Source organism: Phragmites australis, chromosome 3 (assembly GCF_958298935.1).
Source record: "Phragmites australis chromosome 3, lpPhrAust1.1, whole genome shotgun sequence".
NCBI classification, from domain to species: Eukaryota; Viridiplantae; Streptophyta; class Magnoliopsida; order Poales; family Poaceae; genus Phragmites; species Phragmites australis.
In genome coordinates this window covers 46,552,254-46,569,304 of record NC_084923.1, presented here as the reverse complement: position 1 = coordinate 46,569,304, position 17,051 = coordinate 46,552,254, and the positions used below count along the sequence as shown (strand labels likewise).

At 41.3% G+C, this 17,051-nt stretch overlaps 2 protein-coding genes across 3 annotated transcripts; one reads left to right on the top strand and one right to left on the bottom strand.

Annotated features, from left to right (window-relative positions):
* Positions 1-8,826: 8,826 nt before the first annotated feature.
* LOC133913466 (small ribosomal subunit protein eS12-like) lies at positions 8,827-10,882 on the bottom strand. Its single transcript, XM_062356634.1, has 5 exons — positions 10,723-10,882; positions 10,589-10,631; positions 9,516-9,810; positions 9,189-9,254; positions 8,827-9,083 (listed from the first exon to the last, which is right to left on the bottom strand). Exons 2-5 carry the CDS (start codon positions 10,591-10,593, stop codon positions 9,024-9,026), a joined length of 426 nt encoding a protein of 141 aa, XP_062212618.1. The 5' UTR covers positions 10,594-10,631; positions 10,723-10,882; the 3' UTR covers positions 8,827-9,023.
* A 1,171-nt stretch (positions 10,883-12,053) lies between these two features.
* Positions 12,054-16,504, top strand: LOC133913465 (uncharacterized). 2 transcript variants are annotated; one of them, XM_062356632.1, is made up of 9 exons: positions 12,055-12,339; positions 13,646-13,717; positions 13,924-14,013; positions 14,297-14,339; positions 14,580-14,686; positions 14,995-15,090; positions 15,614-15,804; positions 15,889-15,958; positions 16,045-16,504. In XM_062356632.1, the coding sequence occupies exons 1-9, from the start codon at positions 12,169-12,171 to the stop codon at positions 16,150-16,152; spliced, it is 948 nt and encodes a 315-aa protein (XP_062212616.1). In that variant the 5' UTR covers positions 12,055-12,168; the 3' UTR covers positions 16,153-16,504. The 2 variants fall into 2 exon arrangements, with proteins under 2 accessions (XP_062212617.1, XP_062212616.1); XM_062356633.1 differs by lacking the exons at positions 14,297-14,339; positions 14,580-14,686 and having other exon boundaries at positions 12,054-12,339.
* The last annotated feature ends 547 nt before the right edge of the window (positions 16,505-17,051 follow it).

Here is a 17,051-nt window from a genome sequence, read left to right as displayed (position 1 = left end):
ATTGAGGATTTCTTGATGAACACGCATAGACAATCATCATTGATAGAGTAGCGTTTCTGCAGAAGGAACTCACTAAGTTGGTTGTACCATATTTGCCCCAACTACTTTAAGCCATATAATGACTTATTAAGCTTTACACAATACATGTTGTGATTTGTGTTTGAATTCGGAATTTGGATTCCATCAGGAACCTTCGTATATATGTCAGAATCAAGTGACTCATATAGATATGCATTCACTACATCCATCAACTGTATAGATAGATGATTTTGAACTGTCAATGAGATAAGATGTCGAAATGTGATTCCACTCATGACTGGATAATAGGTTTCATTGAAATCAATGCCGGGTCTTTATTTGAACCCTTGTGCTACAAGCTTTGATTTGTATCTCACCACCTCGTTGTTCTCATTCCATTTTCGGACAAAAATCCATTTGAATCCCACATGGAAGACATTTGGAGGTATAGGTATCACTTTTGTGAATACCTCTCTTTTTTGTAAGCGAGACTATCTCTGTTTGAACTGCATCCTTCCATTGAGTCCAGTCCGAGCGTCGTTTACACTCTGCCATGGTCTTAGGATCTGGATCATTTTGGAGGTTATTTGCAATCATAGTGGAGAAGTATGTGTCGACAATTGTAATCTTTCGGTTATATGATTCTCCAAAATCTAGATAGTTGGTGGAAATTTCTTGTACCCTTGGTGCTTGTTCGTGATTTCCCAATATGATTGAGTCGGGGTATTCTGATGTCCTAGCATCATTATTTAAGTGTACTATTGAGCTAGGTTGTGGATGTTGCCCATCCATTAGGTGTCTATCAACTTGAGGTTGACTTGCACTTACTATTTCAGAGGATTTCTTCCTCTGTTTACTTTGGCGCTTGCAAGAAGTTGTATCCTCCTTTGTGGTCGTATTTCTCCCCTCTTGTTTTGAACAGGGAGTTGAGTGGTTTTTATTGGTACCTCCACTCTTTTGGGAACATTTTTGGCAAGATTATACGATCTTATGACACCTTTATAGTCTGCAAATGCATCTGACAGATTATTTACAATATGTTGCAAATTGATGATTTTCTGAACTTAGAGTTCAAATTCTTGAGTATGTGGATCTGAGGCGAAAATGCCTTAGACATTCCAATTGATTTCATGACATCCTTTCTAGTACTTGAAATCTCCACCTAATACCAGGAAATGGTCCTCATTGAATATATAATCAGTATATCGGGCCGTGAATAGGTCCACTGTGAGGGGCTTAATGTATTTAATGCAGGTACAACTCTTCCAGATGCAATTGCGCTGGCAACTCCTGGGGAAAGGAGGGGAACTCCTGGTAACTCCAAACGCTGGATGTTGTCAATGGGAGGTAGGTGGAAGGTCCTCTTCCTTGAAGTGAGCTTGCGATGGGGTCCTCCGTGAGTCCTGTGGCAAGTCAACTAGGCCTTGTTAAGCTTCTTGATATAGTACTCTGAGGTCTCCATTAGTGCCTTAGTGACGTCTTCGGCACGCTTCTCTGCAGCTGCGGCCTGCTCTCGAACCTGTTGCAGCTGCCTCCGTAGAGCTTTTTCTCGGGTCTCTGAATGTTCCGCCCTCTGGATACTTGCTCTCCACTCGAAGCGATGACTCTCATATAGCTGGTCCAGAGCAAGGAGGTACTTCACTGTGGCGACTAGGATAGGGTCGTCCTCTCTTTGACCCAGACCTTCCAACCTCCTCATTCTGTTACACCACACTGGGCGGGAGCATCACTCACTGGAAAGAACTTCACTGGAGTACGTCCGGTGTCCTCTAGCTTTTGACAGAAGTAGAGTAGGGCTTTACGGGCTGCAGCTTCATAGGTGTCATTGTACTCAGCTCCGTAGGCAACAATATTCCATGGCTGCCAGTCGGTATACTCAGGTGTCTCAAACACAAGGACATGGACTTCACATCTGTTGGTGACATGCTCTTGATACTCTCGTCCATGGTACTCTGGACGCTGAGTATACCCAAACCTCATCAGTGTCTCCCAAAGGATGAGGGGAAATCCTTGCAAGTCCAAGAAGTAGGTGGTGGTCCATCCGTCTCCTTCCATCTGCCAAAGTTTGAAGAACAAAATGAGTCAGGATCGAGTAAAAACTTTTTGTTAAAATGGAGCATCAAGGTGGATAGGCAATAGGGATGAGAAAATTTTACCAAAATAATTTGTTATAAAATTATCACTCCTTAACTCAGTCAATCCTAAAGTTTCGTCTTATAGTCAAGTATGGCTCTGATACCACTCTGTCGGACCCCTCCTTTGGGGTCACCTCGTGTAGCTCCTTCCTCTAATAATCGCAACAATGATAGAGGCATACACGATCAATCAAATGATTAAAATAATGACTAAACAATTTACAAAAATTATGAAATTGACATGATTGGGTAGATCTCGAATTTAGATGAATATCGGTGGAAGAATCGTTGAAAACAGAGTTAGGACGGAGGAGAAACGGGCTTCGGAAGTTTTGCCGGGAGAGAAATTCAGAAAAAAGAAAAGGGGAAAATATTCTCAGAATATTCTGTTGAGTCGGCTCGGGACTGGACTCGACTCGCGGCTCTCGGCTCGGCTTCACGGCTCAGCTTAGCTCTCGGCTCGGGCTTGGTTTTGTCGGTCGGCTCGGGGGCTCTATTTTGGGCTTGGGCTCAGGGTGCGATGGCTCTACTGCGATGGCTCGGGGGCCCACTTGCCAGCCGCGGAGAGAGGGAGAGATAAAAGGGGATGGGAGAGGGGGGGTCGGCCGGCTCAGCAGAGAGAACGATAGGGCAAGAGAGAGGGAGGGGCGACGGGCGGTGGCGGCGCGCCGGCGGAGGCCGGCGGGTGGCCTCACCAGCCGGATCCGGCTGGCGGGCGGCCGGGGCGGCGGTCTGCGACAGGGAGGCCACGGTCGGCAGCGGGGAGGGCGGCGACCCAGCGACAGAAGGGCGACGGCTGGCGACCGGAGGCCCAGGTACGCCCAAGGGGAGGGAAAGGAGAGAGGGAGAGAGAGAAGAGGGTCGGGGGGGCTCACCGGCGGCGGAGTGCTCGGAGGGAGAGAAAGAGGATGTGAGGAAGGGGATGGGGGTCTGTGCACTGTTCACCTCATTATATAGGACCGGAGAAGGGCGAGCGTGCGGGGCGCGAGGACTGCCGGTGCGGCGCGCGACGATGGGACTGCGCGGCGCGGCGCGGCGCTAGCAGGCGGGTCACGGGGAGGGGACGGGAGAGACGGAAGAGAGAGGAAGAGAGAGGAAGAGGAAAGACAAATTAGGGATTTGACAGATTGATACCCCACACAGATACCCAATTTCCTGTATGGGCGTATGGATGCATGCTGCGGTGGTGAGATCGTTATGTATGTAGCGCAATCTAATTTACGCAGATGAGAAATACTTGGTGGATTTTCACATACTAATTGTAGAGGGGAAGTACTATGATATGCAGTAGGTCGTAATTGGATTAAGTCAGCAGCGTGTAAAACTGCATGGCCCCAATAAGAAGTTGGTAAACTGCAATTTCGTAATAAGGGTCGTGCAATAAGATTTAATTCTCTTGATAAGAGATTCTGCCAAACCATTTTGAGTATGGACATATGAGACAGAATGTTAAACTTGAATTCCTAGCGTCATATAATAGTCATTGTAGGCACGTGAGGAGAATTCTGTAGCATTGTCCATTCGAATTGATTGAAGTCGATTCTCAAGATAATGTGCTCGTAATTTAAGAATTTGAGCTATTATTTTGGCAAATGCATGGTTTTATGTGGACAAGAGACACACGTGAGACCATCGTATAGATGCATCTATTAGAACCATGAAATATATGAATAGTCCAGTTAATGGTTGGATGGGATCACATATATCTCTTTAAATGCGTTCAAGGAATATGAGTGATTCTGCTTGAATTTTAAGGTAAGATGACCTTAAAATTAGCTTTCTAGTAGCACATGCAGTGAACATAAAATCCAAAGATTGAGATAATTTAACATCACTTAAATCATGACCAATGGAATTGCTGATAATTTTTCGTATCATCCTTATGCCAGGATGACCAAGACAATCATACCAAGTTTGGAATGTATTGACATTCTGAAAAATTACATTGTACGCAACATTTGTTACGGGTTTGATGTAAGTGTAGTACAATCCTGATGATAAAGAGAAAATTTTCTCAAGTACTTATTTGCCATATACGTTGTTTTTCGTTAAAAGGAGACATTTCTCTTTGTTGTCATCATGGATTTCAATATAGAAACTATTCTGACGGATATCTCTATAACTTAATAAGGTACGAGTTGAATCAGAATATAATAAAATGTTCTTGATTATAACTTGACTACAATATGAAGAGTAATTATGGCACGATCGGAGCCAACAATTATTGCATCGTGTCCAGTGATTGTAAAAATATTTTCTTGTCTCTTCGTAAGAGTTTGGAAATATTTTGTTTCCTTAAGTATAGAATTTATGGTGTAACTGTCCACAAGGTACATTTCCTCTTCCATCGGATTGACTCTCGCAGAAATCTATTTATAGAATTGAAGAATTTAATATGAAATTCTTGATCAGATATATAAAATACATACAAAATTTATTTAGTATCATAAGTGCTGATACAATATTGTGATATATAATACATAATGATGACAACTTATTATTACAACAACTAATAGACATGGATAACATAGTATCTGTAGTAAATAAGGTCTCCAAATATGTCATGCGAAGCAAATTTGATGATCATGTTTTTCATGCTCATGGGATTTTCTGGAAAATGAAGAGTCTGGTTGTTACTTGGTTCTTGTGAAACTTGTTGTGAACAACTAGTCTTCTTGACGGTGTTAGTTTGAAGATTAAAGTGTGCTTCATATCTTTGTCCTGAAGGGTTGCATCCCACGGATTGTAGATACAGATCAATTAAATATCTCAGGGTGCGGCATTTCTTAGTAGTATGCTTGTAACAACCACACTTGCAACAAATATTAGATTTATTAAATTTGGGTTTAGAAATGTCCTTCCCCTTTTCCGGTGCACATGCCTTTTGCTTCTTGTTGCGTCTGCGTTTAGCTTTCAAGTTCGTTGGTTGGGTTCTAGAAGAGTCATTGAACTTATTGTTATTCTGAATATTAGAATGTACTTCAAGTAAAGGAGCAATGTTTATTGGACGTTGATGATGATTACTTAAAAGGAGTTCATCATATTTTTTAGCCTGAAGTAATACATATATTAAGTTAGAGTAAACTTGGTATTCACTTGCACGATACTGTTGCTGTAAGATCATATCAGCGGGAAGTGTAGTAGATAAAGTTTTCTCTATCTTTTCCACTTCTGTAGGTTCTTTTTTTTTTTTTTTGCAAAAACGCAACTTGAAATATATTTTATGAACAACATGATTGTAATCTCCAATAGTCGGAGATGAGTCCATTCATGACTTGCATCAGGCAGAATGACTGCCTTCTGTTGTTCATATCTTGTTTTGAGATTATACATAATGTGCTCGGATTATTTTTCATCAAATACTCAGATTTGAGATCCGGATAGATATGGTGCCTTATTATGTATAATGCACCATATTTAACTTGATCTGTGAGCGGTGGATCTCCCTCTTGGAGAGGTTAGAGTGCCACTAACATTCCGCGGATGCAAGGCTGACCTTGACATTTATTGCCCATATCAGGTAGTTGTGACCATCGAGTGCGAGTATATCAAACTCTTCGTTGCTCATCTTAACTTACATGGATTTAAATCATAGGTTTGATTAATTTACTATTGGTAAATTAAAAATCATCATGATATTATTGTAATAATGATTAAAAAATATGTAAAATCATATTGAGACTTGAATTACATAGTGTATACCTCAAATTATGTAGCTAATATGTTGAAGATAATGATCAAATATGGTGTAGATCTCACAGTAGTATAAGGTATAATCTGACATTTGTCAGTAGATGCCTATGTTCTTATTAACTTGTGTTATGTTAAGTATAATATTTAGAAAAGCACATTAAATGTAGTCATTTTATCAAGATGATAAAATGTAGACCTGATAGAAATGGTGGATAATATGCAAATATGCAGTGGATCTATATCTTCATTATCTCGTGTTTCACAAATATCAAATTGAGATAATCAATTAATTTTATTTTGCATCGTAGTTCTGCTTGAATTAAACTTTTTCGGGCATAAGAGCTCTTTTGGCTTAATTAAGGTGAATTACTGTATAATCTTGCAAGAAAATGAATCTCAATTGCAGAATTAAAGTGGTCGCAAACACATTGAACATTACACAATATTCCAGAAAAACAGGGTTTGAAATATTAAATTACAACAGTAAACAATATTAAATGTAATTATAGTAAACATCAGGGGCCTAAACATGATAAATACTAAATAAATAGTACTAGTAGTTGGACCGATTTGTAAATTCCCAGAAATTCACGGTCCAAAATGCAAGTTAGCCTTAGGTCACGGTTTAGTGGCTTGTGGGCCAAGTAAACTTGGGCTGAGGTCTAATCAGACTTTAGGCCCACTGGCCCATGCGGGCGAGTACGTACAGAAAGGAGGTGGCCACAACTTGGGCCTAGGTCATGGCAGCCTTTCGGTCGGCATAGAGAGGGGGCGCTCGTGCAACGTATAAGACCAGCATGGCGCGGCAGTTAGGTTTACTCCCCCACCCACTCGCCACATCACGCATGCCAGCGTTGCCACTGTGCCTCGCCAGCTCCACCGTCGTCGTGTTGTCGCACCTCCGCGCCATTTAGCGCGGTGTGTACTCCTCCCCGTCGGAGGAGGAGATCTAGTCACCACTACCGCCGTCGATGTGGGCCCCAAAGCGAAGGCCCGAGGACAGTGGGGTCCAAGATACCGGGCGGAGGCCGGGTAAGCGGTTCGCCGTCGCTACTGCGAAGCGGTGGAGGATGCGATAGTCCAGATTGGAAGGCGGCGTCGAGGTCTCTTCGCTAGCAGGGTTGGTGGAGCCAGCACCTCGTGGAGGAGAGGAGCCTCCCGAGGAGCATCCAACCACTATGGAGGTGTTAAAGTAGGGGGGAAGTCCTCGGCGAGCCACCATCGTGCCTCCGGGGTTAACCAAGGGTGTTGACGTGAAGTCACAGGTTACCGACGGGAATTGTGCCAGAGTGGGTGCACCGTTGTTGATGCAGCGTACCGCAGTGGAGGCGATACGTTCAGGGCAACTTGGTCCTGGCACCATCGGAGCGGTCGACGTAGGTGTCGGGGACGGTGGTGCCGAGACGACATCGACGGAGATGTTAGCCTCCGGTGGCGACGGGGTGGCCGTACTCACGGTTGGTGAGAAGGAGAACGACGCAAGGCCGTGAATTGTGCAAAAGCCATGAGCATGAGTAGGAGCGATGTCGCCACCGTTGGCCGTGGTTGGAGTAAGAGACAGGTGGCTCGAGCTGGCGTGGTGCCTCACCACCGGAGAACAGTGAGGCATGCGCGGGTCACGGTCACCATGTCCGTAAGAGCGGCGGCCATGGTGGTTGCGATCCAGAGGAGCGCGGTGGCGATGCCATCGGCACCCATACGAGGGCCACGGCGTCGACGACCAAAGTAGGGGCGGCGATGATGATCTTGGTGCAGGACACGAAGAAGTGCAGAAGCAATCAAAGATAAAGTCCATCTTACCATTGCTCTCACGTGTGATGGAGGCTTCTAATGCTTCTTCTTTTTTATCACTCAGTAGAGATCTCGTACTGATAACGTGTTAGAATGATTGGATTGCAAAGAGTAGTAGTAAACAAACACATATTCGAACTATCAATTCATTGATGATTGTTACATATTTATACATATTGGAGGGTTGTCTATTCATGGAGACATCCCTCCTGAACGACCAACCATTCGATCAAACAACTGTTCAAGAGTAACTGCTCGACGGTTATACGAAGATCACTTGATTTCTAACAAAAATTTCTATATCTTCTGCTTCATGTATGTCTACTTAGATGACAGCATCCATCAATGATGAGGAAATGCAATTCGTTCAATTTCGTTTTCCATTTGATACTTTAGGAGTTTGATGACATTAGTATCACTATCTCACATAGATACCAGCAAGATGCCAATTTCAAATCGAATTTGCAAGCCGTCAACTATACCATTAAACGGTCCCGTCGACAACCATATGAATGAATCGCAAATAACATGACGTATGTGCCGCAAAAAACACGCATCAAGCGGAGCCACTCCAGTATATCCTACTCTTTTTGGGATGAATAAATCACCATCTAACAAATATAACAACAAAAATCTAAAATTAGATAACATATATGAACGTATTTATCGAAATAGACAGCATATAGTCGTATTTATTAATTTAGCATCTGTATTCGACGCACAGTGTACACCGTATACCGAAAAAGTTATTCTCGGCACACGATGTGTCAAATACGATATTGTTGCCCGTATTCGGCACACCGTATGCTAAAAATGGACTGTATTCAGCACACGGTGTGCCGAATATGAGCAACAATGCTATATTCGGCACATCGTGTGCCGAAAAATATTTTTTCAATACCGACATGACCGTGTAAAAAAAGCAGACGTGACATGAACATATACCGAAAAAGTATTTTTCGGCACACGGTATACTGAATACGGCACTATTGCTCGTATTCGGCACAATACAATACTTTTTTAGCACACGGTGTACCGAATACGAATGCCAAATTAATAAATACAACTACATATTATCTATTTCGGTAAATACGCTCCGGTATGTTATCTAATTTTGGATTTCAGGTATTCAAGATTAACAATATGATAAAAGAATGGCACAGAGAAAAGGATACTGTTTGGATAGGACTGAGAAACAAATTATACAAATCTTCATATTATTCGATTTGGCCATGATGTCCCAGCGCCATAAACAAACTCTTAAGTGATAACCTCCCACATGAAATGAACTTTTTCATAACCTACTAGCAAGTTCCAGAACTTCAACACAAATTTAAGCAATGGCCAACAGCATCTTGACAGAACCAGATACTGAAAAAACTGCCTCTAGTGTGACTTGACATATTCCTGCACTATGTTAAGACCCTCTGATTCTTCACCATAGTCCTGGTTTAGAGGAAAACAAGGCCCAATGTTAGGGGTTGCCCAAATACAGCTCGAATGGAATCAAATTCTTTCACTATAATGGAACTTGGAGAATTGATTCTTTACCTTAACAACGACACAAGAACAGCCCACAACCTTCCTTGCCTTACCCTCCGAGTCAATTTTGCAAAGCTGTATCAAATATCATGTGCACAGAACTATCATAAGAATAAAGATGTTTGATGTTTCATACAAGAATAATTGCAATCTAACTAGCATCTGCAGCACACTAAAATGGGAACAAATTGCATGCACACAAAGTTAAACCATAAGCTAAGCAATTCACAAGTTAAGAGCATTTGGCCAATGAACATAGAAGTGAATGTTTGTTGATCTCCACGACTGTGATCTATTTTAGAAAAAGAAAAATAAGGGTTGGAATTTTATACTAACCCCAGACCACTCGCCAAGTGTTTTTGCACTAGACACAGTGACCAAGTGAACATTGTGCTCAGCACAGAGTGCCTTGACCAGTTTCACGTAATCAGGCTGGTCACAATCCTCAGCAAGCACACAAAGCTGGGCAGCGTGCTTCTCGATTGCCTTGGCGGCCTCACGGAGCCCCTTGACAAGCCCATCATGAGCACTGGACTTCTTCATCACAAGCTGCAGAGCAGTCATCAAGTCCATGGGTTCTCCAAGAACCGGGGCTGGGGCAGCTGCCTCAACTGGGGCCGGGGTGTCCTCCCTGATTAAGATAAAAGGATTTCTCAGTGAACCAAAAAAAAAAAAAAACTATGGCATAGTGGAACTCTTTTTTTTTGGAAAGACTGGCAAAGTGGAACTTTGACAGCTTTGAAGCAGCAATGCAATAATGCCCAAATGACCACCTGAAGAGCAAATATAGTTTTTTTAACGAAAAAGAGAAAAAGATAGTTACAAATTTACAACTACAACATCCTAACTCCAATTTTTCTACCTAGTTACTACAGTACCATTTATCTCTAGCAAATATGACCTTCCTTGTTAATACATTAATATGTATTATTTATCTCTAAAAGGTCGCAACCAACAGATGCCATCCCAATCCATTCAGAGAACAAGCAAGAACAATGAACTGTCAATTCCTATTGCTACCGCTAAGATATTTTGAGTAACACACATACTAGCTCTGAATCAGAGCAAATTCAGTAGAAATACCAGCAACGAATCTCTCCAAAATCCATAAAGTGCGCTGCATAATAAATCAACCTAAAACAAACCACGCAATTAAACAGAATCAAACCTAAAGTATATCATGGTGTCACTATCATCACTGCTAAGGCAAAATTGCTCTTCTCCGTATCATTTAATCGGTTCCTCATCTAAATCAAGGCAAAAACTAGGGAAGGCACAAGCTGCTACAACGCTCTAGATCCATCTCAAAACATTTCACTAGCAAACATACATATATACAGCTGATTTTTTCGGCTGCAAACATAAGGTGAAAAATAGTAGCAAAAGCTAAGATTTTGATGGAGACTCACGCCATGTCTCGCGCTCCAAAGACCGAACCTAGTCCGCGGAGATCTGAAACAGGGAGGAAAGCCACGATCCTTGGTGAAACACCGACCAAAACAAGAGCTAGACACGAGGGAAGATCTCGGCAGCGCCGCCGCACCTCGGAGCCGGGAGATCCTTCCTGGAGCCTTCGCTTCGCTGGGCCGCTAGGGTTTAGGTGCGACAGGCTGCTGACGGAGGCTTTGTTCAGTGCCGCAGCCGGGCGGCGTCTCTGCTGCTACTTTGGGCCGAAAATGGAGCAGTGGTGGATTGGATTTAGGATATTTTCAAACTTCAAATGTATCTGTTGGTCAACCCGGTGTCTGTTTCCAGAACTGCTTCGAACTTTATGTATTGAAACAATTACATTTTGATTTGTTTCTCGGAACTCAATTTTCCAGCTGTATTATTTCAACAAATCAGTAACTGCACACGTATTACACACGTAGAATTAATACAGTATATAATAATCTAAAAAAATATAAAAGATAAATAATAAAATATTAAATATATGGTAAAATATTAGACGTCTAGTATAGAAGATAAATAATATGAGATTAAATATATTTTTTAGAAAAAATAATGTTTGATCAACTTTGATGAATGATAAAGATTATCTAAATTCACTATAACCGATAAATTATATAAAAGTATAGATATAGATCATATACAAAATATTAAATATGGTGTCGCAAATTGATGAAACAAATCTGACAAGATATTGAACATGACTTTTGAAAAAAAGTCAAATTAGGCTTTCACAATTGTTCAGTTAAATCTTTTTAATTTGTTAAGGGTGTATAAGAAAAAGGGGAAAAGGAAACCACAAGCCTAATCTGCTGGGTGAACTATAGATGGAATATCATTCGATGAAAACTTTGGAAAAAGTATACATAAAACAAAAGAAATCTAAAAATAAAAGAAATAATGGAGTAAAAATGATTATTTCACGGGTCTAACGAGCTGACCCATATAATATTTTGGATCGATCGTACATATAGGAGCCTTCGGCAATCGACTCGGACGATTCATGTGCATCACGTTAATTCTTATTAAATAAAATGTTTAAAATAAATCCACACTAGCTGTATTTCTTCAAATCTAAACCTTCTACCTGCCGTGGCCAAATACTCCACGTGGCTGAGTGGGCTGTCACGCTAGGATCCATAGCGTGCAGTAGGGATAGTTTTGGATTTTTTTTTAGTTCGTTAGATCGACTAAAACTCATTCAATCTTTATCTAATTAACTTAAAAAATAAAATAAATAATGATTTAAAATTACCTATTAGATATCTACTTACCTTATGTGCAAGTCTTCGGTTACCGCCCAAGATATGACCAAAATATTTAGATATGAAAATGTAGTTATTGAGAGTTTATTTAAAATTTATTAAAAAGGTTAAAATAAAAATAAAAATCTCGCACCTCCGACTCAAGAAGATTTCACGGGTAAATACGAGAGAATTTTCAGGAAACGCACGTCTCATTCTCATCTCTCCGCCCCCGGCCATAGGTGCCAACGCCCCCCTCTACACGCCAACGCCGCCGCCGCCGCATCATCCTCGCAATGGCGAATCTGCCGCCGTCACTCTCCATCGGCGCGCCCTCAACGCCCGCGCCCGCGTCCGCGCCGGCTCCGGCGGCGTCCATGGACAGGAACATGGCGACAGCGGAGCAACTCGTGCTCGACCTCTGCAACCCCGACCTCCGCGAGAACGCCCTCCTCGACCTCTCCAAGGTGAGTGCCTTCCCGACCTCAGCGCCATCACCTCGTAGCGGGAATATAAAAATCCGCACATTTCTTTCTCTCACACATCGCCGATGCCCTGTGGTGGTTTGGGAAGTCACGACCTTGGTGTTGTGACGCTATGTCCAGGCAAAATTTGCTTGGGACTTGATGATCTAGCGTTGGTTGCTGTGCAGTTCTGTTGGTAGATTTGTTTACACGGTAATCTAGGGTAAAAGATTAGTGTACGCCTGTTTTGCTCCGTGTTACTCCTCGATCAGGATTTGGTGTCAAAATAGTGTATTTTGATCTCTGGAGGCGTTTCTGTGGTTGTGTGTAGTGGGTATTTCAGTGCAATTATGCCTTTTCATATCTAGAAAACAAGGAGAATTTTTGTGTATTCCTTATATTTTAGTTCTGCAGGTAAAGTAATTAAGCTTTGGCGCATTTGAGCACTTTTTTTTTGGTATGTACTCTAGTGTACTGTTCTTTTAAAATATATTCTTCTATGTTGATAACATAGCCTGGTTGCATAAAAGAGTCACTCGTCTCTGTAGACATACTAAGCACATAGTTTTTATTTGCACTGGATAGCTTAATTTATTTTAGTTCTACCTGTTCTGTAAAATGGACAATACTGCAGTGTTCTGAGGGGATCTGGCCCCAGTAAACCAGTGAGGTCTAGACAGGAGAATTGATAGGTTGCTATGCAAATTGGATTTGTGCATGCCTTGAATATTTGGTTGGAACATTGGTGGGGTGGATTACAAATTTGAAATCCACATCATAGATGACGTAAGACATTCAAGTTTTTTTTTTATCGTAGATCTAAGCTACCTTATTTTTATGATAGTACTATTTGCACTGTTTAGCAACCTTTTGTTACAAATTGGAGATGGTCCAATAAAACAATTTAACGTCTGTGCATTTGCCTTTGTGTGTTCAGCGCATGTGTATCGAGACTTGTTGCGATCTAGCATTTGCAGTGCTACTAATATAGTGCTTTAGGGCGCATAAATTCCTGAAGTTCTCCTTTTTGGTAGATTAGGGCGCATAAATTCTTGAACTTTCCCTTTTTGGTAGATAGTTATTGGTTGTTCATAATTTCATACTGATATATCATACCTCGCATAGTCACATGGAATTAGTTTTGCTTGATGCTATAGTATATACTGATTTTGAAGCAACTGATTTCATTGCGCAGTTTTACAAAGAAATTTCTAAAGCATCGTCAAGCTATCAAAATGCATGTATATTGATTTGGGAAGTAGGGAGTGAAATTTTCTTGTATAATGATGTTCCTTGTTAATTCTTTCAGAAACGAGAAAATTTTCAAGATCTTGCTCCACTTATATGGCACTCTTTTGGCACGATCGCTGCACTACTTCAGGTAGGTTACAATTCTTTGCAGCCTTCTGAATTATATCATGGAAACTTGTGGCAGCATTGTAGCTATGGACTTCTATAATACATTAGTACATGCTGTTTAAGCCAATGCGGTTGTTCATACATATTGGTTCTTTCCATTAGAAATTTATTGAGGCTTTCATGGATCTTTCTGATTCAGCCTATATGGCTACTTGAAAACATATGCAGGAGATTGTGTCAATCTACCCATCACTTTCACCCGCAACATTATCGCCAGGTCAATCAAACCGTGTCTGCAATGCACTTGCACTTCTTCAGGTATGCTCTTACATGAGAAAGGAAGAAACCCCCACTGATGGCACTGAGGGATGTTTTGGGGTGCTATTTATCAGTTTGAATTGAAAAGTCTGTCTGTTATCAGGAGTGCTTTTTATCTTAACCATTATGAATTGAAAAACCTGCCAATTTCATAGCATAGTGCAACATGGGGTGAGTTTTCGATGTTAACGTGGGGCGATGTTTTCGATGTTAACGTGGGGAGATGTTTTATAGACCACCCTATTTCCTGATCTTCCTTTTGCTTTTATTTGTTTCATTGCAGTGTGTCGCATCGCACCCTGACACTAGGATCCCGTTCTTGACTGGTAATGAGTAAACATAAATATCTTTATGAGATATATCGTTAAAGAATCTGCCCCTTTTGTTCCAAATTTTCTCTCGTTTATAACATATGTGCAGTATAAGATAAGTAATTCTGAAGATTCTAAGTAGCAGACGGTATTGATCACATCTAGATAGTTTTGCGTGTAGAAATTGGTCCGCATGCTGAGTTATACTTTTCAACCTGGCTGTTTTCACTTGTCAGTAACTGTCTCCTCTTGCAGCACACATTCCACTGTACCTTTACCCTTTCTTGAACACCACCACCAAGACAAGACAATATGAGTACTTGAGGCTTACCAGCTTGGGTGTGATCGGTGCTCTTGTGAAGGTAATTTGAAGACTGAAATTTAAGACAATTAGGAATGTGTATGGATTTCTCTTTGGAGTGGTGGAGGGAAGGGATGAAGGAAAAGATGGTGGGTAGGGGATTGATTTGGATTTCCGGATACACATTCCAGTCCTGCTGATTTAATGATCTGATTGCAATTTCGAATCCTATGGATCCCTATATGAACCTGCAATGTTTGAAGAGCTCACCATAATTTGTTAAAGGCTTAAAATCCGCTAATTTTTTATCAGATATAATTTGGAAACAAAAATATCCAATACGTTTGTTTTGATGTATCATATATGCAGGTTGACGATCCTGAAGTCATCGCGTTTCTGCTGAAAACTGAAATTATTCCTCTATGTCTGCGTACTATGGAGATGGGCAGTGAGCTTTCAAAAACGGTATTTTTATAGCTACCTTAACCATTACTCAAAACATAATAGTCTTAGAGATCTGCTTCTATGTTTTTTTTTTTTTTGAAAGGAAATCTGATTCTATGTTGACTACACAACTGTCATGTTCCTTTTGTTTTACTATTCTAGTCTGAATATAAATGAAAAAAAAAGAGTCTGTTCTCACCCTTTATCTAGTTCACTGTTTAATAGATAAAATTATTTTATATGTTGCAACCTACTTTATTTTTTAGCAAACAAGTTAGTTTCATAACGTGGTGCTTGTCTTGTTTAGGTTGCTTCGTTTTTGTTTGCTTTGAACGTAATACTTGATTTCATTCTTCAGCAATCTTCTATCTTTCTACTAGATAGATTACCTTGTGGTAGCTGATGAACGAAAATCCATTTGGTTCTTGAACGATGATTACCCATACAGTTACCCTGTCAGGAATATATTTAACTAGGTCATTTGATCTGAGAGAGATGGATTTATTGCTTCGGTTTCGCTAATTCAGTCAAGTTATACTTGCAGGTGGCCACTTTTATTGTTCAAAAGATTCTGCTTGATGACACAGGACTTTTATATGCATGTGCTACTGCTGAGCGTTTCTTTGCTGTAGCCAATGTTCTAGCTCAGATGGTTGAAGCACTTGCTGAACAGCCTTCCCCAAGGTTGTTGAAGCACATAATCCGCTGCTACCTCAGGCTGACAGATAATGCAAGGTTTATTCTATCCTGTGTGCAAATTTTGATTTGTAGAACTGTTCTTATGCCATCCCTAAACTTTTTTTTTTCCTGCTTATGCAGGGCCTGTGCTATGCTAAACAGTCACCTCCCGTCCTCATTGAAAGACGGGACATTCAACGACGTCCTTCAGGTGATTTCAGCTGGTCACAGTTTCATGAGTAACTTATACTGAAATGTCGACTGTTCACCGACTCCGTATTCTTACTACAAACTCAGAATGATCTCACAACACGGCGATGGCTCCTCCAACTGCTGCATAACATTATGAGCGCAAACATGGGAGGAGGTCCTCATGCAGGCCTGGATCACATTATGGGGATGTGAATGAAGCCGGCCAAGCAACTTATCTATCAAGAGTCTAAACTAGAGCATGTCTCGTAGGTAGCCTAGGGAAAGCTGTCGTGTTTTGCCTTCTGAAGAAGATAGCTTATGCCATTTTGAGAGCAAAGAGGAAACTCTGTAGTTTTAGACTTTAGGTCCTGTTTCTAGCCTGTAGCGCTGCACAAAATGCAGGAAGGTCTTCTCGGCTTTTGGTTACCATTTCGAAGATGAAAAAGGGTAAAACCTGACAGGCTCACAAGCTTCTCTTGTAAAGTTTTTCTAGTTCTGGTGACAATGGTCAGGTATCGAGACGATAATTTCGCAATAATACGAGACTGTAAATTTGCACTGCCAAGACTGCGAGCTACGCTTTACGGAGTTTTACACACGGCGCATGGTTCAGAGGATTTCTAGCTTCTGGCATCTGTTCTGGCTGGCTCATTGGACAGTGCTCACTGCTGGAAAATGACAGTCCCATATGTAACCTTGATATCGACTTGTTAATTGGAAATATAGAGCGGGCCCATTACATTCTCTCTAGTTCTATTGATGTTCGAAATGCCTTTAAGCATTTCTTTCTTATTTTTTTGGATGTCATGCAGAGTTAATCTCATGTAGACTACCGTTCATGCGTGCATCTGGGCCAACCCTTGACCTGTGATCTGAGACAAGGTGTCCCTCGACGCCCCCAGAAGGCCATCTCAAGCAGCCACTTAGCCGACTCCAGTAGCCAATCAGCCAGGCAACTCTCTGCGCCTTCCTACGGCTAACGACACAACTAATCAAAAATGTTTTAGTTGTGAGCAGCAAATTTGTCTCAATAAAAAATGTTTTAGCACCTGATTAGCATCTAATCAACCAACCGAACCAAAGAGCGAATGGGCTAATCGCAATTAGCAAGT